Source organism: Pavona decussata, unplaced genomic scaffold (genome assembly GCF_977016875.1).
Source record: "Pavona decussata unplaced genomic scaffold, jaPavDecu1.1 SCAFFOLD_233, whole genome shotgun sequence".
Lineage (NCBI taxonomy): Eukaryota > Metazoa > Cnidaria > Anthozoa > Scleractinia > Agariciidae > Pavona > Pavona decussata.
The window spans coordinates 5080645-5106909 of NW_028145638.1; the positions used below are offsets into that span (position 1 = coordinate 5080645).

General features: G+C 39.1%; 3 protein-coding genes across 5 annotated transcripts in view; 1 reads left to right on the forward strand and 2 right to left on the reverse strand.

The window, feature by feature from the left end:
* Window positions 1–3281: 3281 nt before the first annotated feature.
* Window positions 3282–8690, reverse strand: LOC146458553 (uncharacterized). The gene has a single exon (XM_085090883.1). It carries the CDS (start codon window positions 8688–8690, stop codon window positions 3282–3284), a length of 5409 nt encoding a protein of 1802 aa, XP_084947009.1.
* A 394-nt stretch (window positions 8691–9084) lies between these two features.
* Window positions 9085–12459, reverse strand: LOC146458554 (G protein-activated inward rectifier potassium channel 3-like). 2 transcript variants are annotated; one of them, XM_085090826.1, is made up of 2 exons: window positions 12143–12459; window positions 9085–11784 (listed from the first exon to the last, which is right to left on the reverse strand). In XM_085090826.1, the coding sequence occupies exon 2, from the start codon at window positions 11700–11702 to the stop codon at window positions 10404–10406; it is 1299 nt and encodes a 432-aa protein (XP_084946952.1). In that variant the 5' UTR covers window positions 11703–11784; window positions 12143–12459; the 3' UTR covers window positions 9085–10403. The 2 variants fall into 2 exon arrangements, with proteins under 2 accessions (XP_084946952.1, XP_084946951.1); XM_085090825.1 differs by lacking the exon at window positions 12143–12459 and having other exon boundaries at window positions 9085–12053.
* Window positions 12460–16174: 3715 nt separating this feature from the next.
* Window positions 16175–26265, forward strand: part of LOC146458555 (structural maintenance of chromosomes flexible hinge domain-containing protein 1-like) — a 44283-nt gene continuing 34192 nt past the window's right edge. The window contains exons 1-5 of one of the 2 annotated variants that reach the window (XM_085090800.1): window positions 16175–16451; window positions 17653–17758; window positions 19567–19723; window positions 21544–21633; window positions 25214–25325. In XM_085090800.1, coding sequence (XP_084946926.1) covers window positions 19601–19723; window positions 21544–21633; window positions 25214–25325 — 325 coding nt within the window. In that variant the 5' untranslated portion in view covers window positions 16175–16451; window positions 17653–17758; window positions 19567–19600. The remainder of the gene's footprint in view (window positions 16452–17652; window positions 17759–19566; window positions 19724–21543; window positions 21634–25213; window positions 25326–26265) is intronic. The other variant, XM_085090799.1, reaches the window with a different exon arrangement.

The window sequence follows — 26265 nt, forward strand, 5'->3', positions numbered from 1 at the left end:
TAGGCAGAAAATACCTTAGCCTCGAAATAATCCCAACACCTTGACTTATTTTGATGAAATATAGTCTATGTCGTATCGCCAGGAGAGGTTACTGTCAACCAGAATACCTAAATATTTTACGTAGTTTTTACCTTGTCATGTCTCAGAGGACAATGGCGCTGCGGCGCCTAACACGACTACAAGTCGTTTTCGTTCCGAAAGTGCCACAGACCCTTAAAGTCGTAGCTGCGAGAGCAGACGCCTTTACGGGCTTCTTCAAGCCGTATTGAAGTCGAAAAGGTAAAAAAATCTTCCGTTCCCTCCTTGCGTTCGTTTGGAAAGTAAACGACTGCTACGCATGCTACGCTGCGTCCATTCCTCTTTGGCTCAGTAGTCTCATTCGGTCCTGCATGGTAAGTCTCTGCAGGCACTTATTTGTGAAGTCGGATAGCTGGGATGAAGCGTTACTCTGGTGTGTCTGTATTTCCCCCGATTTCTCTTCTCAGCCAATTGGGGTACGATATTAGCAGCGACCAACAAAATACCCCCCTCCCTCCTACCTACCTCAGTACAAAGTTTTGTCTGTTCGTCGATATCTTTTGGTGTAAAGCAGTGAATAAAATACCACTGACTACTTCACTAAAATACTAAAACTTGATGGCAAGCGACACGTGTGTAATTGCAGATTGTGGCTCATTCTGTTTCAGACAGAACTCAAGAGCTTTTACTGAAGGACATTTGTCATATACGACCCACAGCCAGTACTGATTTCGCAAATGGATGATTCTTAACATATTACTTTTTCGTGCCTTTACAAACAGTAGCCTGTGTACAGCCGCTCCCTCCACACAGGCTATACAAACTGAAGCTCATTTCTTATTCGAAAGAACAGCAGGTGTTCAACATCTTTGTGATCTACTTAACGATTGCAAAGGCTGCGATATTTCCTAAACTGGGTGAGATCTACTTTTACTGAAATATTTCCCTTAAAACATGCAAACCCGCCGGTTGCGATTCAGCTAGTCGAGGGGGGAGGAAGGAAAAAATTGAAATAAAAGACTGAATACAAGATGTACAAAACTCATGATTGCATGGTATACGGAAGCATGGATAGAAAAACGAACGAGAAACAAGTGACGTTATTTTCTACGTTTATAAGGCCGTCTATCACAGCCCTCCAGACGAGAACAGGCAACTGACCGAAATACAGCCGAGCGGCGACTGATGATGTTGCCACAGGACAATCTGCGTGTCGCTTATTTTCTTGTAAATGACACAATGGTATTCGTTCACTGCGCTCTTTCGAATGCTAAATGCTGTAAAAACCCGCATATAAGAACCTAGTGATATAAGAACCTACAGGCTGAAATTTGGCATTTAAATACCCAAAAATATAAGAACCTGTTCAGCCTGGCAAAGAAAAATAGCTTCTTATACAAAAACAATCACTCCAATTTTGATGGTCAAAATTCTGGATTTTAATTGTGTGAGAAACTTCTGACAAAACGTTATTGTGTATGTGTTTTTTTTAATTTCCATTTGTTTGGAGTTTCACTAGAAATATGTTTTCCATAAAGGTACAGTGCAACAAGGCAAGCATTTTTGTTGTTGAAAACACAAGCGCTAAACCATTTTGTATTAGTAGCATACCTACGACAACCTCTGAAAAATAAGAACCTATTAAGAACCTAATCAGCCTGAATTGTGAAAAACTACCCTAAAATATAAGAAACTGTTCAGCCTGACCCCGAAAATTCTAGGTTCTCAGGGCCCGCGGAGCGGATTTTCAAGTGGGGGGGCTAACGCGAACGCGCAGGCGTGAGCCAACTAGGGGGGTCCGGGGGCATGCTCCCCCGGGAAAATTTGAATTTTTTTTTTCACTGCCGAAAAAAGTGGTCCTTTCCCTTTGCTCTCATCAAAATTGTACCTACATCATGTTCTGCCTCATTTCAAATTACAGCATATTTCACGATTACAATCAAGTGTAAGTGAAAGATCTGAGTAAAGCATAAAGCTAATCAGCGTTTGACATTCTCATTACTGACAGGATTTACCAGCAATCACGTACAAAGATTCATACCCGTCAAAACTGACACACAAAAAAAACACTATTAACCAATCAAAACTCATAGCAAAATCGTGCGAAGCGTGGAAAACGCGCGCAAGCCAAACCGACTATTGCTTTTAGTCTTTCATTCTGATTGGCTGAAGAACAATATTCTCGATCTGATTGCCTAGTAGAAATTCTAGTTGAACGATTTAATGGCCTTAGCTCCCATGGGTCTCCTCAGTGTAGCTCAGTGGTAGAGCATCCAAACTAGTAATCGGAAGGTCATAGGTAGACTCATTGGAGAGCTCAAACTTTCATTACCCGCCCGGATGCCTGGGTCACTGATTGAAAAATTCATCTGGCAGTTTTCAGTGATCTTGTACTGGTCCCAGTTGTTCAAAGAGAGGGTAACTTTATCTAGTGGATAACTCGCTATCCAGCGGAGCAAATGTACTCCAAAGAACGTTTTTGGCAAGTTTTCCACACATTCCCATACTTAAATTTGACATATGCTTCAGCTACATTCACAAATAGTAGGCATATCGGGAAAATCTTGTACACATTTTATCTGCCGGATAACGACCTATCCAGTGGATAAAATTATCCGCTCTTTGGACAACTGGGACACTGGCTCCAGTTGTCCATAGGCCGGATAACTTTATCCTGTGGATAAGTCACTATCCGACAGTTTCAATCTGTGCAAATATTTCAGTATTTCCTCTTGTACAAGCGAATATGCATACTCCAACCACAGTTAAGTTTGGTAGTGTACCAAAACCTTGGGCAACGTTTAACTTGAAGTATATTTTAGACCCTGAATAGTGCTTTATTCAGCGGATAAAGTTATCCGGCCTTTGAACAACTGGGGCCAGATCGATAATTTTCCGTGTATAAAAAAATGTATTCATAGACCGCAACAAATGTGTTGTATTCGACCAAACTCTTTAATACCTGATAAACTCGAAGATTACATGATAACGTTCCTTGAGAAAGAATTCCGCTATTTCCGACGTACAAGATAAATTCCGCTACATTTAGAAGTATAATGTTCCAGAGTTCCTTCGAGAGTCACACTCAAAACAAGAATCTATCCGAGAAATCTGATACAAATGATCACGTGCGAATTCGACTAGTTCCAGTCCCTACTCGTTTCCAACACACTCCCCCCTGATTGACGGAGTCAATCATAAGGCGAAACTGTAAAGATAACTCTTTAAACTCAGTCCAATGTTCAAAGTTTTAGATCTGAAAGTTAAGATGCAGTAACCACGATTGGAATATCTTCATCTCTGACTACACAAATGTTCCTTGCTCTGTGACACTGGACAGCTCCCATATCAGCTGCTCCTTCATCAAACACATTAACTTCAAGAGGATAGAGCTTCTGAATTGGACGCTTGATGCAAATCCTGCGTAGAGATTTGTCTACTGTCGCCACTTTAGCGGAGCGAACAACGTTGTCTCTTCCTCGCAACAGCTTCTCTACTTTCCCCATTCTCCACTGCTGTCTAGGTGTTTTGTCTGCATATATGTGCACAAGGTCACCAATTTGAATGGTTTTTCTCGGTTCTCCCTTAAGTTTAGTCAGGTATTCTTTCCTCCATCGATTTCTGAAGTGGGCGAGGAGACTCTCCAAATATCGTTCCCGTCGGGCTAGAGGGCTCAGAGGTACACTGGTAGCGGAGGGTTGCTCCAAGAGACGTCGACCAATTACGAGATGAGGTGTTAGTGGAGCTTCTGACAACTCATTGTAAACATAGGTTAACGGCCTGGAATTTAACACTCCTTCAGTTTCAATCAGGGCTGATTCCAGTTCTTCATAACTAAGCTTTGCATTTCCCAGTACTTTCTTCAAACACCTTTTCACAAGTTTGACGCAGATTTCGAAAAAACCGCCCCACCAGCTTGCAGTGGGCACATTGAAATTCCAGTCAATGTTCTTGTTAAGAACGAACTTCTGAACTTCTGAATCTTTGAAAGTTCTCCCGTTATCTGAGATGAACAGGTTGGGTATCCCTCGTCTTCCAAAGAAACGTTTAAGCACTCTTAGAAATGACTTGGCGGTCAAATTGGGTGTGAGTTCAAGGTGCACAGCTCTGGTACTTGCACATGTAAATAGAGCAATGTAACACTTGAACATGTCTCCCTTGGACTGGTAGATATTCTTAACATAAAGGGGGCCAGCAAAGTCTACACCAACTTTGGAGAAGGCTAGATCATCTGAGACTCGAAATGAAGGTAATGGAGGAGGAGGTGGGCTACTGAAAGCTCTCCCTTGTATCTTCTTACATGTAATGCACTTAGAGAGTACATCCTTGACAGCTTGTCGTCCTTTGATTATCCAGAACTGTGACTGAGTTTCAGTGAGAGTTTCTCTAACCCCATTGTGTTTCACGTTTTCATGACTTTGTGCAATTACTAATCTTGTGAAGTGCTGCTTTCTCGGTAACAGGATTGGAAACTTGGTTGAGTATGGAAGTGAGGAATTCTGAATCCTTCCCTTGCATCGCAATACTCCATCTTCATCTTTTAAGACTCCTAACTGTTCCCAAGTCGAACTTGATCTCTCCCTTTCATCAAGTTTCCCTTGAACGTCTTTGTACCAGAGGATTTTTGCGGCATTCATTTCTTGTGAACTAACATTTGAATGCATTTCTGGAACTCTTTTAATCCGTCTGATGAACTTCAATACAAGGGCAGTTACTCTAATAAGCTTGCTGAGACTGCTAAATCTCTCTGGTTGGACAACTTCAGAGATGTTTTCAGAGGCTTGGACCAATACGGTCATTACTTGTGAGATGCCATCTGCATCTTCTTTCTTCAATTTCTTTGTAGTTTCTTCTGAGAGGGTTCCTTCACCAACAGGACAATTAGGTGGGCTTAGCCATTGATCCTTCTCCTTCTCTAGAAATGGTGCTCCTTTCCACCATAGATCATTGGAAACAAGATCGGAACTCTTAGTTCCTCGCGAGGCAATGTCACTTGGGTTAAGTTCAGAAGGGCAATATCCCCAATGTTCTTTACTCCAGAGACTTCGAATCTTTGTTACTCGATTCTGCACAAACTGCTTGAATTGTTTTGACTCTCCATGAATCCACCACCATACAATCTGAGAATCAATCCAATTGAACACAGAATCAACCTTGACGGTACAAGCCAATGCCTTGTACACAGCTGTCATCAGGTTTGCTAGAGTCAATGCTGCCATCAATTCCAATCTAGGAATTGTCTCTCCCTTCAAGGGTGCTACCCTAGTTTTAGAGGCTAACAGCTGCGAATAGCTGACATTAGAGGTTGTCACCCGAATGTAGATGTTTGCACCATAAGCAATCTTACTCGCGTCTGCAAAACCGTGTAGTTGAATAGACATGACATCTTCTGCTTCTATCCCAGCTAGGACACAGCGAGGTACACTGACCACTGAAACTCTCAACATGTCTTCTGCTACTTCTTTCCACTTTAAACAGGGCTCTTCTGGCAGGGCCTCATCCCAGCCAATCTTGAGCTGATATATCTCTTGAAACATACACTTCAAGGGCAACATAATTGGTGACAACAAGCCTAATGGATCATAAAATCGAGCAGTGATGCTCAACAGTTTCCGCTTTGTCAGTGTTCCATCCAATGCTTGTGTAGCAAAGGTTGCGAGATCAAACTTGAAGCTGTCTTCTATCCTATCCCATGGAACTCCCATCACTTTGATGAGGTCTTCTTCGAGAACACTAGACTTTGTCAAAGAAGGACTGGTTTCTGAAGGTGTCTGAGTTGATGATGACAGGTTAGCTTCCTCCTTCTCAATCAACTGATTTAGCTCTTCGCTGTTCGATGCCCATTTTCGCATGTTGAAACCTCCTTCTCTGAATCGCAACTTCAATTTTCCGTAAAGTTCGAAGCAGTCCTTTACCGAATCCTTTCCAGATGCAAAGTCATCCACATACAAAGCTCTGACAACAGTGTTCACAAAGTCTGGATCAATGTTCTCATACTTGCTTAAGTGATTTCTCAGGGTTACATTCAAAATGAACGGTGAACAGACAAGGCCAAACACAAGCCGTGTGAATCTAAAGATAATGACTTCCGGATTCGAGGAACTGATGTCATTTATCCACAAGAACCTTAACAAATTCCTCTGTTCAGGATCCACTTCAACATTTAAAAATGCTTTCTCCAAGTCACCAATCAGTGCAACTCTGTAGAGACGAAATCGTAGGAGAATGTCAAAGATCAATGGTGTTAAGGCTGGACCAGGGAGCAGACAGTCATTCAGACTTGGTTCGTTCTGAGATTTAGCACTAGCATCATACACTACTCGTAGTTTGGTAGTGGTTCTGTCTTCCTTCACGACTTCCTTATGAGGAATGTAATGCACAGTTCCTGGTATTACTTCGTGATCACGACTCTTGTCAACTAATTCTATAACACCAGAGTTCAGTTGGTCCTTAATGACGTCATCATACTGTTGTAGAATGTCAGGCTTGGACTTCAATCTTGCTAATGAGGAGCTGAGGCGTTTCTGTGCTACCAAGTAGTTGTCTGGAATTGTAGGATGTTCTTCCTTAAAGGGAAGAGAAACTTCATAACGGCTACCATTGAACTTTACTTTGGCAAGATAACCTTCATAGAATTCTTCTTCTCTATTCTTCACTCCCAGAGTATCATAGTCCCAGAATTTGTTCAGTTCTTCTTTCAGAGAGACATCAACTGACTTTAAGTCTTCTTCAACTACTTGACACTCTGTCTTCATAACATGCGACATGTTAACACTTGATGAGCTCTGCAATGCACCTGTTATGTTAATAGGACCACTCAAAACATAACCCAGCCTTGTACGAACTGCTACAGGTCCATGCGACTCCCCCCGTACCACATGGTTCTGGACAATGGACCAGTAATAATCAGCACCAATCATAATATCTACTTCAAGATCTTCATCGCCATGGGAATAGTCAGCAAGAGGTAAGCCTTGTAGATGAGGGTAACTTTGCTGTGCAATCTCAATGGTCTGGTTGGCTATGGGTCCACAAATCAGTTCAACTTCATAAGCATTGACAAACACTTTCAACTGATCTTGGCATTCCAGTGCAAATTGAACAATGTCACATTTCTTCAACGAGGCTTCATTGTTTCCAAACGTTTTAATCAGAACAGTTTCACTTCCAAATGAGGGCAGGCCTAACTTGCTCCTCAACCGTGTACTTATGTAAGACCTTTGAGAACATGAATCAAATAAAACCCTCACATGGCAAGAATTTTCTCCATTAGGATTTCCGACCCTGGCTCGGGCAGTTTGCAGCAAAACAGAATTATTCTTAACATCTTGAGTGAAATACAAATTTGTACTCACAGTTTGTTCCTGATTGGTTCTTCTTGCTTGGGAGAACTGTGGTGGAACGTTTTGCACGCCGCATAGCGATACATGATGTTTCCCGCCACAACGATAACATCTCGCTTGGCAATCTCGGCTCACATGACCGCTCCTCAAACAACCAAAACATCGCCCCTTTTGGCGGAGAATTCTTTTCTTCGCTTCTGGCTCCGTAACAACAGCGCATCTCGCCGAAGGGTGCGGTCCACTGCAGAAAGTACACCACATTTCCTTATTTTGTTGAGGTCTGTCGCTGTATGAAACAAGTGTCGACGACGTGGGGGGTCTCTTGTTTTGACCGAACCGTAATCCATATCCAAACTCTCGCTTTTCCCTCATTTTCGACTGATCAGTCACTGGACCGAGAGCACACCTTTCTCGTATCTGTAACTCCTCTGCAAACGACTTTAATAATGTGTCGAGGTCCCACTCGTCGCTCATACCACGACTCAAAATTAAACGCAACTCTTGAGGAATTTTCGCCATGATCACAGGGGTTAGGAATGTTCCGTACGTGTCAATGGAAATTCCAATTCCTTGCAAACTTCGAACAGCCGACTCTGTTTTGTCCAACAATTGCCGCAATTGTTTAAGATCACCAGTATCACTCACTTTTGGCAGCTGCATTAACATCTCGATGTGTTTGGATATGATAACTTGTTTGCTTCCGAACCGGTTGTTTAGGAGATCGACCGCATGGTTGTAATTTGAGCTTGTGAGAGGTAAACCAGAAATGGTTTCGGCTGCAGCGCCCTCCAATAATGATTTCAAATACTGAAATTTGTCGACTTCATTCAGATCCTCACTCGTGTGAATTGCAGATGAGAAGCTGTCCCAAAATGTTGTCCATTTTGTGGCATCCCCGGTAAACTTAGGTAACGTGAGCTTCGGTAGCTTTGCCTTGTTTGTGCCCTTCGCGCCATTTTGAGCAGGGAAAGATCCATGCGGACTCGCCGATGGCAATGTTACCGTTTCTTCGACATCATTCGCTTCCTGCTTAGGAGACGACAAACATGAGGTTATCAATAAGATCGTTTCTTGTAACGACGCATTAAAATCGCAGCGATCCAGGATTTCCTTTTCGATTGCGTCGGCTTGTAATAATTCTGCGATTTCTTGATCAAGCGATGCAATTTCCTTCTGATGTTTTTCCAGGTTAATCTTTTGCGATTTCAGCTTCAGTCGGACGCTTTCCACATCACCGTTGTTGATTAACTCCTTCACATCGTTCATAACTTTACGAACGTGAACTCTGAACCCTGAGCGCTCAAGAATTTTCTTTTTGACATCCGACATGGCGAAGGTTTCAAAACACGTGCTCTGTTCTCCTTGCTTTCACTCCCGGGTCTCCGGCACCAAAATGTTGTATTCGACCAAACTCTTTAATACCTGATAAACTCGAAGATTACATGATAACGTTCCTTGAGAAAGAATTCCGCTATTTCCGACGTACAAGATAAATTCCGCTACATTTAGAAGTATAATGTTCCAGAGTTCCTTCGAGAGTCACACTCAAAACAAGAATCTATCCGAGAAATCTGATACAAATGATCACGTGCGAATTCGACTAGTTCCAGTCCCTACTCGTTTCCAACAAAATGTGTTTCCAGCTAACAACGCCGGGGAAATCTATGAACATAAAACAAGTAACAAAATCCAGAGTTTTTAAGGTTTCTAAGCTTTTTATTAAAAAAAACCTTGTTTCCGTACTACAGAATCGTTGCTGACTTTATAAACGCTGGGCAATTAATAAAAATACAACGTGTCAAACACATCCAGATTGTTTTGATCTGTTTTAATTTATAACCAAAATAACGTTTCATTAATTTTATTGTATTCCTCAAGTTCACTGAAATTCCAATTATTATCTATGGGGAATTAAAACCCCGGCGTTTGTTAACCACTTGAATGCCTTTTTTCATATTCTCTGGCAAGCCCGTATAACTTGACTTTCATTTGGTCGAGCACCAAGCACAAGCCGAGAGGAAAAGAGAAATTATTTTTCTTTTCCTCAACCCCTGCGCTTCGCACTTGGTTAAATGAACGATTGTAGTACAGGATACATGTTCACCACCTGGCAATTTTAATTTTTTCTATCCAATTTTTTTTCCTGTGAACAAAAGATATGTTTAACTTTTGTTCCTTTTCACTTTGCTGCAAGATAATTCTTTGCTTAATTTTTACGCTGTGTACGATTTTTCTTTCTGCGAAAGCTTTGCAAAGATTTGTTTTGTTATTTGCCCAGCCCCACTCCCCTTCAGAAATAGAATATTCGGTTCTTAATCTCTATTTGCTTTGGCTGCGTGGAGCTAATAAAAGAAGATCATAGATCGAAGTCATTAGCGATTCGATGCAGTGATCATGATTATTTGATTTGACTAACATATGGCAATTTTCCTCTCATTTTCCGTAATGTTTATTTCCTACGCTGGCCCAAAAAATTCAATTCCCGAATTGAAACAGAAGTTATAAACTGACAGCGAACTCTAAGCCAACTGCAAACTGCTTTCTATATTTTTTCGTTGATCACGATAATAGTCTGTGTAAACAAACATAATTACTAATGACAGGGTTCACATTTATCATTGAATTGAATATACAAGTGTTATGAAATTTAGATCTCTGCGTCATTCCGTCGTTGAATATTCAAAACTTCCGGATTGGCTAATATCAGACAGAGCAGAAATTGTCACAGACAAAAGCACTTACTTCAATTGTGCTGTCAAATTATCAAACCTTTCACCCCGATAAGATTAACATGCGTTAATTGGCAAACTCAAACACAAATTCTCACCTATTGCTCCTATTAACACTTTTTAAAACACTAATTGTTTCCATAACAATTTTACCCTCTTTTGTTACCAAAGTGAATGTCGTCCGTGTTTAGTTGCGATCCCCCGGTGTTCCATTGAAACGCAAACTAAAGAGCGGTAAAAATAAAAGTCGTCGTGTTTAAATACTAGGTGCCTCTGGAAAAATATCGTGAATTGAGAAATTGTAGTGAAGAGGTTAAACATATTCGACAGTGTCCGTATCCTCATCAAAACCTACTACGAAGGTATTTCCTCGCGTTACTTTCCCAGACTCACTCGGCGAGTCAAACTCGTCGTCAACATCTTCTTGCGTATCCACAGTCAGTAAGGACGATTCCGACATCGTTTTAAACATTTTTCCCTCGTAGTAGTCTTTAGCTGAAACCTGCGGGGTCTCAGGAACTACGCGGGTATCGTCGAAGACTGAAAAATCAACCCTGTAGCGTCCATACTTCCACTTGCTTTCATCGGTGGTGTTGATAAACTCGTGTCCCCAAAGGATTTCATCCGCAATGTAGGATGTTTTTGCTTGAACAAGCATGCTCGTTGCTTCTACCGTGCCTTCAAGAACCACGACGATCTCGAAATCGCAGTTACGAAGATCTTTCGGGTGCATTTCGTAAAGGGGGCTGTTCTCATCTATCACGTGAACAATTGTGAGCGGTAGAATAAGGAAGAGAATACTATCAACCTGATTTTCCTCGCAGGTCCAGTCGGTACCAACGGGCAAATTCTGTTGATAAAATGGCAGTTCGAGACCCTCTCGAGTTTTCCTTTTCCGAAAGAGGTTCACTCGAACATGTGCCTCCAGAATTTGGCTTTTGCGGACGTCCCCAACGCGAAACATGAGACACATCTTGCCGTCACGTAGAGCAACGACTGCATAGCGAGAGAATAAAATTGTCTCTGCGCGATTTCTTGGACGCGAAAGCTTGGCGAAAATCAGACCCAGCATAAATGCACCTATTATAAATCCGATTAGCGACTGCGCGTTTAACAAAAGCACGGCTTCGGGGCATTCGGGTGTAATTTGCCGACCACCGTACCCTATAGTCGTTTGAGTTTCAAGCGAGAATAGAAATGCGCTGGTAAAAGAGTCGACGTTATCCACGCAAAAATTATCACCACGGAAATACGTTATAAGCCACCATAATAAGCCAAATACGAGCCAGCTACCGGAGTACATTGTAATGTAGATACAGCAAATCCAGCGCCATTTAGAGTCAATCATAGTTGTAAACAAATCCGAGATGTACATGCCATGTTTCTGAGGGACTTGCGAAGCAACAACTTTCAGTCCACCGTGCTTGCCAACGAGTCGTCGTTTCTTCACGTTTTTTGTGGACAAAACTCTCTTCATCTTGCTTTTTTTCTTGTTGATCTTTTCTCTGTTGTTCTGGTGGCCATTTATCCCGTTGGACTGTTGTATTTTTATCTCTTTAAGCTCAAACTTTTCACCGAGGTCACTTGAGCTATCCATGTTTGGAGGCTCCATTTCGAATACGTCAGAGTACTCTTCGACTTCAATCAAATCCGCCTCCTTCTTTTTCCAGCTGATTCTGTTTGGATTCCCAGCCCTGTTTGGAAAAGTAGACATCTTAAGCGACTAATGTTCACCAAAATCAACCAGCACGTAAGCACGAAGCTAACTAGAAACTTCCCAACTCTGTTCGAGTTCCGGACAGAACGGCAAAGCTTATGACAAATTATGCTACTGTTGCAATGCCGAAGGCGACGTCGATAAATCTGTCGACAGCGTTTTTTTCAATATTTAACTTGCTGTTTTCGACAATTTTTAACAGATTATTGTGAAAGTATGCAGCCTGATGCATCCTCGATATACTTAACATAATTTGGCTGTGAATAAACATATTTCACACTAATATTGGCCATTGAATCAAGACTAATCGAGCATTAGCTCCCTTGAGTACTTACCCTGAAGTTCAATATTTCTCCTCGTCGCTGGAAGTGTGTAACGACGTTTTAATTTGTTCTTTCTGGCGTCGTCTCTTGTTCATTTATCGCTGTGCAAGTTAATTTACTTGTTCTCGGCGCCCATGGGAGTTTCGATACATAATGATAACAACACTTATTTGCATTTGTGTGTGAGGTGGAGCAAGTCAAGGCGAAACCGAATGACCTTTATACTGTCACGAATTCCTGCTTTCTCAAGAGTAACATTAGCTGAGTAACGTTGTTATGAGTTACCACCCGCTTCGTTGGAACGATCACTGACGAACCCCTGCTCCTTTCCCGAACGGAACATCGAGTCGAGTCTCAACACAGGTAGGGCTAGCCTTCGAGAACAGACGCCTATCCGGGCTTTATCCAAGGCAGGGCATGTTTCCTAACCGATATGTCCATTTCATTTTGAAAATAGATTTTACAGAAACTAGCTACATACATAAACGCTTTATATGTGAAAATATGATCACAACTGAGTGATTACGTCGACAAAAATGCGAAAATAGCCACGCATACCGTGACGTTCTGCGCATCTCGAGATACTCGGGCTTCCTCTGGGTGGTGCCTGCTAATAGAGGGATATTTTTGCGCCGTTTAAACTGGACTATACAGAGAAGATAGAACTTAGCAAGTGCTTTTGGTATCTCGAAAGAAAATTGGGGGTAACCATTCATTTTTCAGAGATAATTACCGGTGAGCTTCAATTTAGTAAAAAAAAAAACCCATACCTGGCTTTATATTTTGGCGCTTTTTAGAGATATTATTGCTTAATTATTTAATCAGCAGGGATTTGCTGAAGCAAAGGCATATAAAAAACCAGGAAAGATTTATTGCTGCTCGACGTTTCGGGGTCATCGTGACTCCATTATCAAGAGACTAGTTAAAGAGCATGCAAATAAGGAAAGTTGTTTAGGTCGTTTATTGTAATTTATGCTTATCTTGTACCTTGCCTTATTTGCATGCTATTTAACTAGTCTCTTGATAACGGAGTCACGATGACCCCGAAACGTCGAGCAGCAATAAATCTTTCCTGTTTTTTTTTTATTGCTTAATTATCTCTGAAAAATGCGTGGTTACCCCCAATTTTCTTTTTGGATTCCAATAGCCCTTGCTAAGATCTGCTTTTCCCGCATAGTCATAAACCGCACAAAAATACTTTGGTATTAGTAAACATGCACCGTTTCATTTGTTAATTGTTAGTCTGTCATTACCATACATCGGTATTATCGAAAACGAAGCACTCCGAATGCCGAAACCGAATACTAAAGCACGAGGCACTCTGAAACTCAAACTGAAAAGACGCTCCTGAGTCGAAAAAGAAGCACCCTGGATAGGAAAACGAAACACCTTAAAATTAAGCCGTCGAAAACGACGCACCCCTAAAATCCAGCGAAAACCCAGAACCAACACTGCATAATACACCCGGTTACCAAAACAGGCACAAACGTCCGTTACAAGATGTTCTCCATCCTGCGTCCTGTACTAGTCTGTGATACCCTTGTCAGGAAAATAATTTCCATTTGTAATGACCTCTTACTTTAAACTGAGACAATATTCAGTAAACTTCAAGGTATTAGCTGAATCGTCATTTGCTCATCTCAGTGGCATTATTCTGCACTTATTTGAGTTGGCTCAACGCTTTTCGGCATAAAAATCGGTTCACTAGTACTGAAACGGTAGTATCGAAAACGAAGCACTCGAAAACGAAGAACGAAGCACGAAGCACCCCCAAAATTCGAAAACGAAGCACTCTATGTCGAAAACGATCGAGCACCCTAAAACTCGAAAACGAAGCACTCTAGGTCGCAAACGAAGCACTCAGTTTTTAAGGCCGACTTAGGGTTTTGTTTTGTTTTATTCAGGGTCGAAATTTAGTCACGAATCAAGCACGATAACGGATAGAGTACTGCGCAAAACTATCAACTGCAAGTTGTTGAAAATGATTTTCCGCAGCCGTGACTGAATTAAAAGTAAAAGTGGCATTTCCTGTTTTCCACGTGAATAAAGCATGTCAAGCTTTACCTTTTGTTGATATTTTTCTTCTGTAAAAGCTTTTTAGTTCTTTAACAACAATCTATTTATCTAATCAACAAAATTTGGTTTTTCGCCTCTGTAGAGGTGATTGTAATTGATTGAAAATAGGGTGCTTCGTTTTCGACCTTAAGTGCTTCGTTTTCGAGTTTTGGGGTGCTTCGTGCTTCGGTCTTCGTTTTCGAGTGCTTTGTTTTCGGTACTACCGTGCTGAAACACACATGAGGATGGAAAACATGTTGGAAGAACGTGTTAATATTATTGCATGTTTGATACCTGTGCAGTGCTAACCTATGTTTCTGTGTGCGGTGCCCAGCCGCTTTACGAGGTTTCGCAGGATTTCAGCGTGCTTCGTTTTCCACTAAACACTGGTCGTTTTCGAGGGGTACTTAGTTTTCGACTCAGTATAGTCCTTCGTTCTCGAGTAGAGGATGCTTCGTTTTCTGCTCAGGGTGTTTCGTTTTCGACTCAGGGGTGTTTCGTTTTCGAGCTCAGGGTGTTTCGTTTTCGACTCAAGGTTGTTTCGTTTTCGAGTTTAGGGTGCTTCGTTTTTGACTAACGGGTGCTTCGTTTTCGAGTTCAGGGTGTTTCGTTTTCGACTCAAGGTTGTTTCGTTTTCGAGTTCATCATGAGCTATTGACTCAAAAAACTGGTTCAATTTGTCATCAGGCACCGTTTAAAAAGAACATACTGAAGATGTTTTCCTTTTTGTCTGATTTTGCCTTTGCAGAATAGGCGTTGTCTTTCTGATAAGCGGTAACTTTTTCGGACGACGCCAGATACGTGAGCCACGTATTAGCCACTGCGGATCTAAGAAATTTCCTGAACTTGCTCCGAAAATTCTCATTAAAAGTAGGAAATGGTTGAAATTCAAGGCACTATAATAGAACTTTTGCAGACTGTTAGTGAAAATATATACCAGTATCAAATCAAAATTTCTCCAGGGCTGCTGGCCGTGCATCATTCAGTGATAATCGCACATCAGTTCGGCAGAGTTTGAAGGACGTTACGCATTTGCCCAAATAAATTCTTAGACGACTCTTACAGTGAGCAGATTAGCTAAGGTAGATAGGACTGGATGAGATGTACGGTAAAGAGGATATAAGAGGAAACTGAACGGAAACCGAAACTTGACAAGCTGGACAAGTAGAACTCTATTCATGCTTCTTTACCGTGGCTCCGACTAACTCGTATTTTATATATATATATATATATATATAAAATTATTTTTCATTTTTTCGTTGAAAATTTCCATATAGGGATGGACGCCCCAAGTCCTTTTATTTCCAAGCGTGAACTAGCTAGACCGAACAAACAGAAGACCGGGGTTCGACTCCTCACCGGTGAACCATATTTTTACACAGTACGTTATATCTTGCTTTTACACGTGAACTTTGTTCCTTTCATATAACATATCATTACAGTGATCGTGTGTGAAACTGATATGACTGATTCATTTAGGACGAATATTCCCAGATGCCTGTTTTATTTTATTTTATGCCCCGAACAAGCAGTATCAGTGGAACAAATAAAGTAATATCTTTCTTAAATTTTGGTTGTAAGATAATTTCTGAAACAAGGTATCATCCCTTCTATATCTAAACCAGCCCGGGCGAAGACCCTCGGGTCTTTCCCGGGCTAATGACACACGTGTCACCCACAAGGGTTAAAAAAATCCTAGCGATCAAGGCTCCCTCCAGACGCTCTTTTGGTTCAGTACGCAATCTTTCCAGTTGTTTTCGTTGTTGTTTTATTTTTCTAAGGTAACTAAGGTAACTAGGTTTCCAAAAGCAAAAAGAACGTCTGCGAGTGCCCTAATATAATGTGCGAACAAGAGATTGGTCACGTGCCATCCACGCGCCACTTACTCTGAAGAGCCAGAGCGCCTGACAGTATATAAACATAAAAAGAAATGCGCGCATCGACTGGCCCCGACCTGGCCCGGGAATTTTTTATTCCACGAGGACTTTGTTCATAGTTTTGCAGTAGCGAAAGAAAAAAGCTGTTGTTCGTGCCGATATGACGCGAACGGGCGGTTTTAGCGCAAAACCCCGGCAAAAACCACCTGTTTCGACTCGACAAATGTAAACTAAAGCACAAAAAAGGCTTGGTTCCTCAGACGCTCTTTTGACAGTGTGTTGAGTCGCGCCTGGGTTCACCTATCAAATTTTGACACGGCTGCTCCAATCGTCGTTTTGGTTTCAGTTTGTGGTTTGGTTGAGTTTGGAGCTTCCTGTATCGCTGCAAAGTAAGTACTCTAGCTATTAAGTTCGCTTCTTTCCTCTATGCGCACACCTGGGGTTAAATCCACTCGCTTACTTGCTCATAAACATCGCTTTGTTTATCTTGATCTGCCAGCGCGCAAAATATTCATACCACTGAGAGATTCCCAGTTCGTTTCGTAGCAGCTGATTTTCGTTCTTGGTATGAGCTTTTTTACTGCGCATAAAGTTCTGTAGAACTCTTCGTTCAGTGGCATTCGCAAACGTTTGTGACTTTATTTCATTTTTTTTTACCCAGGATGATAAAAACCTCTCTGACACGTTTGAAACTCACATTGTTTAGACTTCAAATGGCCGCTATCATGATCATGCTGTCAAATGTATATTTTGCAATCATTTTGTCCGGTCATATCTTTATCTTAAATCAAATTGGCAAAAATAACCCGCCCGATGTTGCAGGGCTCAGGAAGATATCTTTGGCAGGAAATGTCTCTGATCTTCTGGTAACTGATCTGTCAAATTCATGTCACCTACTACTGAACGCCGCTACACCTGTATTTAACTGTCATTTCTTGAAACTCATTTCTTGCCTAACTTGCAAGCACAAAATGTCTTTATTGATAAACTCATTTAACTGTCTCATAAAGTATTTAGTAAAGGATTAGCCAGGTGGGGAACAAAGCTCAAGATATATTAAATACATGTATGCATTATGTCATTTCTGTTTTAAGCTGCAAGGGAGTAATTATTGGTTGTTGTTAATTCATGCAGAAAAGAATATTATTTGACATGTGGGAATAGCTTGCTAATAATTCTTCAAATTTTACCCCTAAATGTTAATAAGCAGCTTTCATTATCAGGCCTTAAAATGAAGATGGCCATTTCCTGCAAGAATATTCTGTCTTTTTCTATATGTATCATACCTTCTAAATAATTATTATTTTGCAAAATATGCTATATAATTCCACACTGTTGATGCTAAAGGCATGAGAGGGCAATGAATTAGTGCGTAATGCATATCAGTTTGTTATCTAAATTTAAACTGGTTCTTAATTAAAAAGTTGTTGTTGATTAGTCCTTGCATCAAAATATTATGAATAACTCTAAGAAGAGTAGTATTTAAGAGGCGGTGATATGTTACACAAAGATCTTGTGACAGTTAAAAAAAGTTCTCACAGCTGTTTGGTGTATTTAGACTTTGGAATTAATTGAGGTTTACATTTCCAGAGGTCAAGTGACTGTTGTGGTACATCACAAGATAAAGTTTGTATGTATGCTGATACAGTCATGACCAAAGTAACTTGTCAGGAACCCTAGTGCACAACAAACCAAAGTAACTCAGACCACATTACCTTTATAGCACAATGAATAATAATCGGGCAAAATCAGGCCTTGCAAATTTTGTAGTCTATACTTCGACTTCAACTTTATTAATTTCTAAAACCTTAGTTACAAATGTAAATAAATACAGAACCCGTATTATTATAGCAAAGGCTAATCGAGGCAGGTTGTGCAAATTAGAGTCAACAGATAATTGAATAATAAATTAAAGAAAAACTAGAGAAATGACAGTAATAAGGTTGGAGCAGTATCAGAGACATTCAAAAGGAAGATAGTCGGTAACTAGGGTATATATGCTTAAACAAGGAAAAATACATTAATATATTAAATGTAAATGATTAATAACAAGATGGGCTAGAAGTGTACAATGTAGCAGCTAACTAAGTAAATGTAGGGGCATTGAAGAGTTTTGATTGCTGAAACTAAGCATGTGTGTTAAACATGACATAATCTTGGCACACTGAGCCTGAGCCCAGCTAGCTCAATAACAATAAATATTGTAATCAGACCATTACATAAGTCAGGCTAACACTCTGGAAAGAAGCATTTTCAGAATTACACCACGAGAAACCAGGACGTTATTTAACTGCAGTTCCGTGTATTATGGGCAAACTGGAGGAGTTGTTAAGACTAGAATATTAGAACACAAAAGAGCAGATCATAGTTTTGACTCTTATTCAAAGATCACGCAGCATTATATACATCAACATGATCATAACATAGATTTTGAAAAAAATTAACATCATTGACAGTGCAAGAAATTATCAAAGAAGACTATTTCTGGCAGCGCGTGAAATGACCACATAGACAATTCCTTTAATTTATGTTTATGTTATATTTATTTTTGTCTTCTTGCACGTCTAGCACATTTGCATAATTTTGTACTTTTATAAGAATGTTCATTGTTATGCTTTTTCACTCCATCATAGCCGATGAAGACCTTGAAGCTCTTAGGTCGAAACATCTTTCACTGTTTTTACAAAACATTTGCTTTCAGCGTTTAAGCCAGTGTCAAACCATTTTATATATTTTAGACCAAATGGAACTTCTTGTCAGTTTAGTCCTCTTGTGTGCTAGTAAAACTATATAGGTCAAACAATTCTGTCAAGAATAAAATATTACAATATTTGTTATTAATAGTGATTATAGTATTATTTTGTTTCAATAATTTGCTGATCAAGTGAAAACTGTATAATTCATAATAAGGCTGGATCCAATAACCAAGTGTTCATTGGATTAAATTATGTAAGGGTTAGAATTCATGCCTCTGTCATGTGAGAAATTAATTGCATTCATTTGATCATTTTATGATTTGCATTTAAACCTCTGTCTTAACAGTCGTCTACAGCATATATTATTTTTCTACCTTATTTTTTATTTGCGTCATGCAGTTTTTTTTCTTTTTCAAGCATGTGAGAAATATTGTTAAACACATTTAGCAAGGTGTTTAGACTATTTGAAAGGTTGAAAAAAGCTGGTTGCATTAAAGAAACAAGAAAAATTTAAAAACAGATTTATTTTGGGAAATGAGTTGGAAAACTGCCAATTGTCATGGGTCTGGTGCACACATTGTGTACTTGTCAAAAAAAATGTCTAATATTGGATTGACTACTCATTTTGAATTAAAATTTTTTATTTTCCATTTCAACAGAGCATTTATGAATAAAACAACTGAAATTAATATAAAAATTTATTGCAAATGTCAGATTCAATTTTTTTTTGGTGGTAAGAATGCTTGACTAGTCATCACTCTAAAGATTTCAGCAAGTCAATAATTTGTCTTATTTGTCATTTTTGTAGGCAGTGGTAAAGTTGTCCCCTGGCCGGTGGTTCAATGGATGGCGTAAATGTATTGCTTAGTTGTGGGAATGCTGACAAGGCGCTGAAGATCCAAAGAGACTGTACTTTCAATGAGTTTAGAGATCAAGTCAAGTCTATTTTTCCACACTTACCAGAGGTAAGTTATTTTGTCTTCAACAGCAGTTCAGAACCTGCCAACGCCAACAGCTAAAAATTACGCTCATCTTCTTCCATTTGACCGCACATTTTCTGTAGCGGCATCAGCTCCGTTGTCAGAGAGATCCGTGTAACTCAAAAGAAGACTAAATGACTCACAGGTTCCACAAGGCCGAGAGGTTTATTGTGACAACTCTTACAGCAATCCTGTGTAGTAGGACGTGTTGGGGCGAATGCTCTAGTAGGTTCTGGGTTAAACAGCAATAGTTGCTCCTGTTGTTCCTGTTGAATTTCTGTGAGCTTATGGAAAATTACACACGTTTTCGCAGTTTAAAATCTAAGGACACATGACTGCTAGCGGAAAATCCTTATAAAATGGGTGGCGGTTACAAAAGGGAAAATATCTAAAATACTACGAAACCAAATTAAGGCATGCGGGTGCTGTCACATTTTCATTTCAAATCTAGATAGGGCTTGTGAACCAGACAAGCTGGCGACATTTGTGAACATTTTTAAAGTAAAGGACAGTACCTTTCTGTCTCCCCGTGTCCAGTTTTCCATCTTCCAGTAACAAGGCTAATCCAATCAAGATGCGTTGCTCATTTCCTTTCTTTTTCCGACTGATAATAACAAAGTATGAATTACAATTTTATTGTGCCTTAATATGACAACTTTCAAAGGTAAGATTAAAGATAAGACTTTAATTATCTTTTTTCTTGCTTGAGCGATCATTGTCATTACAGTGGAACCTAGGTTAAATGAACCCCTATAATAACAAAGTCCTTGTTATAATGAACAATATTGTTCAGCCTGGCCAAAGCTATAGGTAAAATGTATGGAATAGAACCCTGATATTTAAATTTAATTAAAAACAAATTATTATAACGCGCAAGTGAAATATAGATATAATCAAATGTTGTAATAACGAACACAATCCGTAAGCCCAAATGTAACATCTACCCCAATGTAATAAATAATAATAATAATAATAAAATGTCAACAAGTGACAAAAGATGAAATATGCAGAACAGACCAACAGCATTGGAAATCCTGTAATCCTGTAACAATAATATTATTAGAGAACAACTTCTCAGTCAACAGCTCATTATATTATTTTACAGTTTGTGCCAAAAGGAAAAGGTATTACTTGTAAAATTTTCTAGTGCCATAGTTACATGTATGAGCAGTGTACTGTAGCTTCATACAGACACAAACCTTATTTAATCGTTCAGATCTGGAAACATGTGTAGTGCAACATAACACTTTTACAAAGCAGTATTATTAACTATACCTTGATACAACAAAACATTTTGGTTGTTTAACTGCAAATTCATTATAATGAGGTTTTTGATACAAGATACCAATTTCCTTAGTCCCTTGGCACTTCTTTAGCTTTGAGGTTCCACTGTATGAGTTCATGCAAACTTATGTGAAGCAAAAACTGTGATCAACCTTTTTGAAGGTTCCACATTTCAGTTTCTAATCGTACCCTTCTTATTGCATTTGAACCTCATTTTTATCTAATGTTGTAGCTTACACTGTATCTGTAAGTGCAACTTTACTGCTAACCAAAATAATAGTGGATTACAATATTATTATATGTTTGTTGATAATCGTAATATTAACAATTGTTTTATAATAAATTATAATCAATATTAATTTTCTTTTCTTGCTGAACTTAGTACTGATTCATTAGATTTCATCATGGTCAAGCTTTTCTGTTCACTCATCTGAACAAGGAAGTAACAAGACTTCAGCCTTTAGGCAACGTTTTTGTTACAGCTGGCACACTGAATGTTTAAATGTGTTTTGTTTGCCCAGGATTTTACCATAAGTGATGGTGACTTTAATGAGCTGGATGCTGGAAATTTCCACATCGTTAAGAATAGCAGACTTGAGACCTGGTGCCTGGTGTGTATGAAGTTGTAATAACTTATTATTTCTTAAAGCAAATAACAATACTCAATATTTCTAAGCATTGTAGTCTTCATTAAATAAACATTTTCTGGTTTTTGTCCACTTTAATCGGTGTTACCCACAAGCGGCTTTTTGTCGCTTGACTTCCTTACAACATTTGAAAGGCTCAGTACATAACCTGAAGGAATTCAAGGCCATATGCAAAAACTCTGGTGAATCTGAGCTAAAACAGCAAAAAGTGATCTGAAATGCACCATACATGTACATGTAGATCGTAATATGCACCGAGTCTTTCATTTGACAGTAACAACAGCACATCCAGCAGTTATTAGTACTTGGTGCCACATTTAGGGTTTCTCACAATCGCATTCTCAGGAGGCTCTAAAATTGGCCAGTGGTTGGTTGCTGGAAAGACCCTTGGGAAATCAAATTGATTGGCTCCCTGTAGCAAGAGCTCTCCCTACTCTTCTTTCACCGATTTCTACGGTGAAGAATTTAATCCATTACTCCAGGGTCTCTCCAGTCAAGCAACCACCAGCCAAAGAGTATAAAAAGCCTTTGGGTATGAGATTGAGGGTTCTCACACATACAGGGTTCTTGTTATGATTTGTAAAAGGAGATATGAATTTGCAATAGCGGGTGATAGGAGTGACATGATCATGGGAAGAATAGAAACCAGATGTGGTGGAGCTTGATGTCAGCGTTGTTTTTGACAAAAGAAAATGCTCAAACCAAGAGAAATTTCTTTACAGGCATTGGATTTTCAACTTGATATTATCTGCTGGTTGTTTTTACATTACTTATGGAAAGGAAATTTCCAAAACAAGGACAAGTTTTTTTCAAAAATTATAATATGATGAATTGTGAAAGCGATGTCAATAATTTCATGTAATTTCAGAAACATTTCTCTTTTTTTCACGATAGCCGGTAACATTTGCATGAGTAGACGGTAAAATAACCGTTTAAGGCAGCTCCAAACAAAAACCCAGTCGCTGTTTCCAGTGCCAATATTTGCAGTTAAATGTGAATACACTGGATTCAACCAAGTTAACAACCACAAACTTAGCAGTCCTGTCCTGTCAGTGGTCTTTTTCATCCCAGTGGTCAACAGCCTAGTTAATGAGTGCAGGCTTGGATAGCATATCACTGATATGTTGTAGTGTTTTTTCTCTAGTCCTTGAACATTCTTCAGTGTGATTTAACCATGTTTGTAGCGGGTTTCCTTTAGCATTTTAGAAGCAGGGCTTTTTTCCCCTCCCACCCCTTCCTATTCTTCCCTTCCACTGATCGAATCAGTGTGATCAGTGTTTGGTAGTGGAATCATTGGGGGCTCATTGCTGGGTTGGGGGGATTTGCCAGCCATGGGGCAGTGGTATTCTATCTTGGGGCTGGATGGCAACAGTGGAAGCGCCTAGGTGTCCGACGCGCCTTCCTTCTGTTTACACAAGTCAGTTGGTTAAATACATGTACTTCACTCAAGACTAATCACAGCTTGGAATACTTTTACCCCCTTTATGTTCTGACATGCAATGGTATTCCAAGCGGCGAAGAAGAAGTAGTGAAGTGATTTAGACTGTGCTAATGTAGTCGTTTCTTATTAATTTTAGATTTAAGAACCAGACAAAGCTTCAGTAAAGACTAATCACTGCTTCAAATACTTCTACTGTCAGAACTTAATTTATTTAAGTTCTGACAGGTAATAGTATTCCAAGCTGTGAAGAAGCAGAAGTAGATTTTAGAACCAGGCAATTTGGTGAAATAGTTCAACAATTAACCCACAAAAAAATTCAGTATCGGTTTTCTCCATAATTCCTGAAGTTTGCTTTGTTCTTGTTTGGAGGCTTGAAAAATATGAAATCAATGCATTTTGACAATGACAGTAGGGTGCCTGAGAAGCAGCTGTCTCAGTCTTCAACTCAAACGAGTGATCAGCGGTTTCTTTTGTAATCCATCACAAACAGAAAAGTCTTTTGTTTTAATATATATATTTTTTATTTTGGTAGAATTATGGTATTTAGCAAAATTTTATATTTGGCGCAACTTTTTCATCATTAATCAAAACCAAAACCAAATTATTGAATCTGATTGGCTATCAGCAGTCACGATTTGAGCATCAATAGGACAGTGTACACGCCATGCCTTAAGTAGTTGGACAGAATACATAATTATGTGTGTTGTAATAGGACTGTAACTGTTGCACTTGACTTTCTATGTACTTTGAAAAAAAAAATGGTTTTTACGTCTCACTAGAACTTTGTTTATTGGTCACAACCATTTGTTCTCAGAAATTGTAATGGTTGTGATTTATAGGTAACAGGTCTTTGTGTCATCCAATTCAGTCTGTAGTCATACTCATGAGGAAACAAATGGGACTCCCACTATGTGTTTGTCCGATTTTGTTACCGGTCATCACCCATATGATTACAGACAGAATTGGGACTCCACTCAGTCCTATTACCATTACTAAAAGGCTGCCAAAAGATGACTTTGCAAAAAGTGAGGTGTTATATGTTGTAACATTCCATAGCTTGCCCGGGGGGGGGGGGGGGGGGGGTACTTGGGTTAAGTTTTGCTGGGTATGTGCCGCTGGCCTCTCAGAGCCCCTGCCCCATTATAGTCTATTTTGTGGCCAATTATAGACCCCATCTTAGTCACTTTTTGGGAAAATGTAATTTTCGCAATCCCAACTAAGTCACTTTCAATTTATGCATCTACTTTCAAGAATGGAATGTAATGCGAGGTGATTGTTACATTTAATAAACAACAACTTTCTGAACTTTTTATTTGAGACCATTTTGAATCCCTACTTAATAGAATTTTCTCACCCCAAAAATCCGAAAATGTGTGACCCCATTCTAGTAACTCTATTGAAAATGCGACCCCATTCTAGTCAATCCAGTCGTGAAAATGCGACCCCATCCAGCAGCACATCCCCATTAGCCTCTTATAAGGAAGAAACCCCCCCAGGATAGCTTGGTAACAAACTTGAAATTTGGCCAATGAACTACTTATTAATATGTACATGTCTTAGTCTAGCATCTATCCACTTTGTCACTTTTTTATCATATTAATTTTCATCTTGTGTATATTTTTAAGGTCATCTATTTATTTATTTTGTCAAAAGGTTAACTGAGCCTGGACAATTTTGAATTTGATAATGTCCTTCTGAAGATGTCAAAACATCGGTTGTGTAATATATTATCACTTATTTTTGGATTAAAGTGTTTCTCTCAAGCCTTACTTATCTGTTCTGTCCAGAAACCTGACATTAAATTATCTCAAGTCTAACCAATTGTGAGAAGAATGATTAATGTGTGGTTTTTAACGGAAAATTGATGACGTTCATTTTTCTTTAAATTATTGATTAATAGGTCAATAGCAGCAGGCAAGTTATAAGTTTAAGAAAAACGACAACAGAGCTTTTGAAACATGTCTTTGAAAATCAACTCTTGTCGTTTTTCTTAAACTTATCAATTGATTAATAAAAACAAATTCTTTTAAGCATCAGTTGTATCTAGAGGCAACATAACTTGTATTTAGTAGAAACCTGGTTGTCTTAATATTTGTATGGCAGGTGCGAGGTTCAAGCGAAGAATCATTCAAGCTGGATAAACCACATTCAGAATTGATGCGATACGATGTACATCCCAATGCACTCACTCAAAGTGGCAATTACCACTTTAGTGGTAAGAAATTTCCCTTATTTGAGAGTTATGTATTTGTATATATAAGCTTGTAATTTAAATTTGGTACAAGATATTTTATTTATCTTTTTATTTTCATTTTATTTGCCACACATTAGACACACGGATGCACATTATAGTTTCATGTAGACAAGCCAAAAGAATACTATAAACTTAGCCAACAAGGCCTTAGACTGAGTGGTCTAACAATATTTAAGGATCAAATCTCTTTTGAGTTATTGTTGTGCTTCTCTCAGTATTAAGATAGACTCAATATCCATGTAATTGTTTTGCTCTTATCATCCTTGTTACACTTTTCCCCTGTTTCTACACGTATATATGTGTGTTTAGGTTAAACAGTCAACTCCCTGTGGACACCCTTGAATTTATTTCAGTCAAACATCTGTACTCTATTTTTGTGGGGGATTTAACTGCTGTTCAAATTATTGGGGTGTCCACAATAGCAAGGTGTCTGCAAGGCGAGAATTTACTGACTGTAATGTAATTATTATATTATATCTTATATCTTTTCCTTTTTGTTAATAATTATTCTCCCTTACAAAAGCGATAATTTAACCATCTTTGTATGTTAAGGGCTAGCTGTATTAGTTAAACTATTTTTGGCCCTTTCTCTGGTATATTTACTTGATTTTTGTTTCTTTTTGTTAATAATTATTACTGTTATAATGTATTATGTGGAGATGAATAAAAACACACAGGGGGATATTCCACAAGATTGATCAGGATAATAATTTTGTTTTATATTCAACACATTGATAACAAAGCACAGTTTTATCGCAGATAAGCTGGAGACATTCTGTATTTTTTAAGAAACGAAACTTGTAACATTTCACCACATGCAGACGTGCATGAATGAAATATTATTATTACAGTATATTGCAGGATTTCTGTTGTGTACAGATGACGAATATTGAGTGCATCA

What these genes read in the sequence shown, in the direction of transcription:
- LOC146458554 (XM_085090825.1), bottom strand. Translation starts at nt 11,804, where the DNA reads ATGTCTACTTTTCCAAACAGGGCTGGGAATCCAAACAGAATCAGCTGG.
- LOC146458553 (XM_085090883.1), bottom strand. Translation starts at nt 8,690, where the DNA reads ATGTCGGATGTCAAAAAGAAAATTCTTGAGCGCTCAGGGTTCAGAGTT.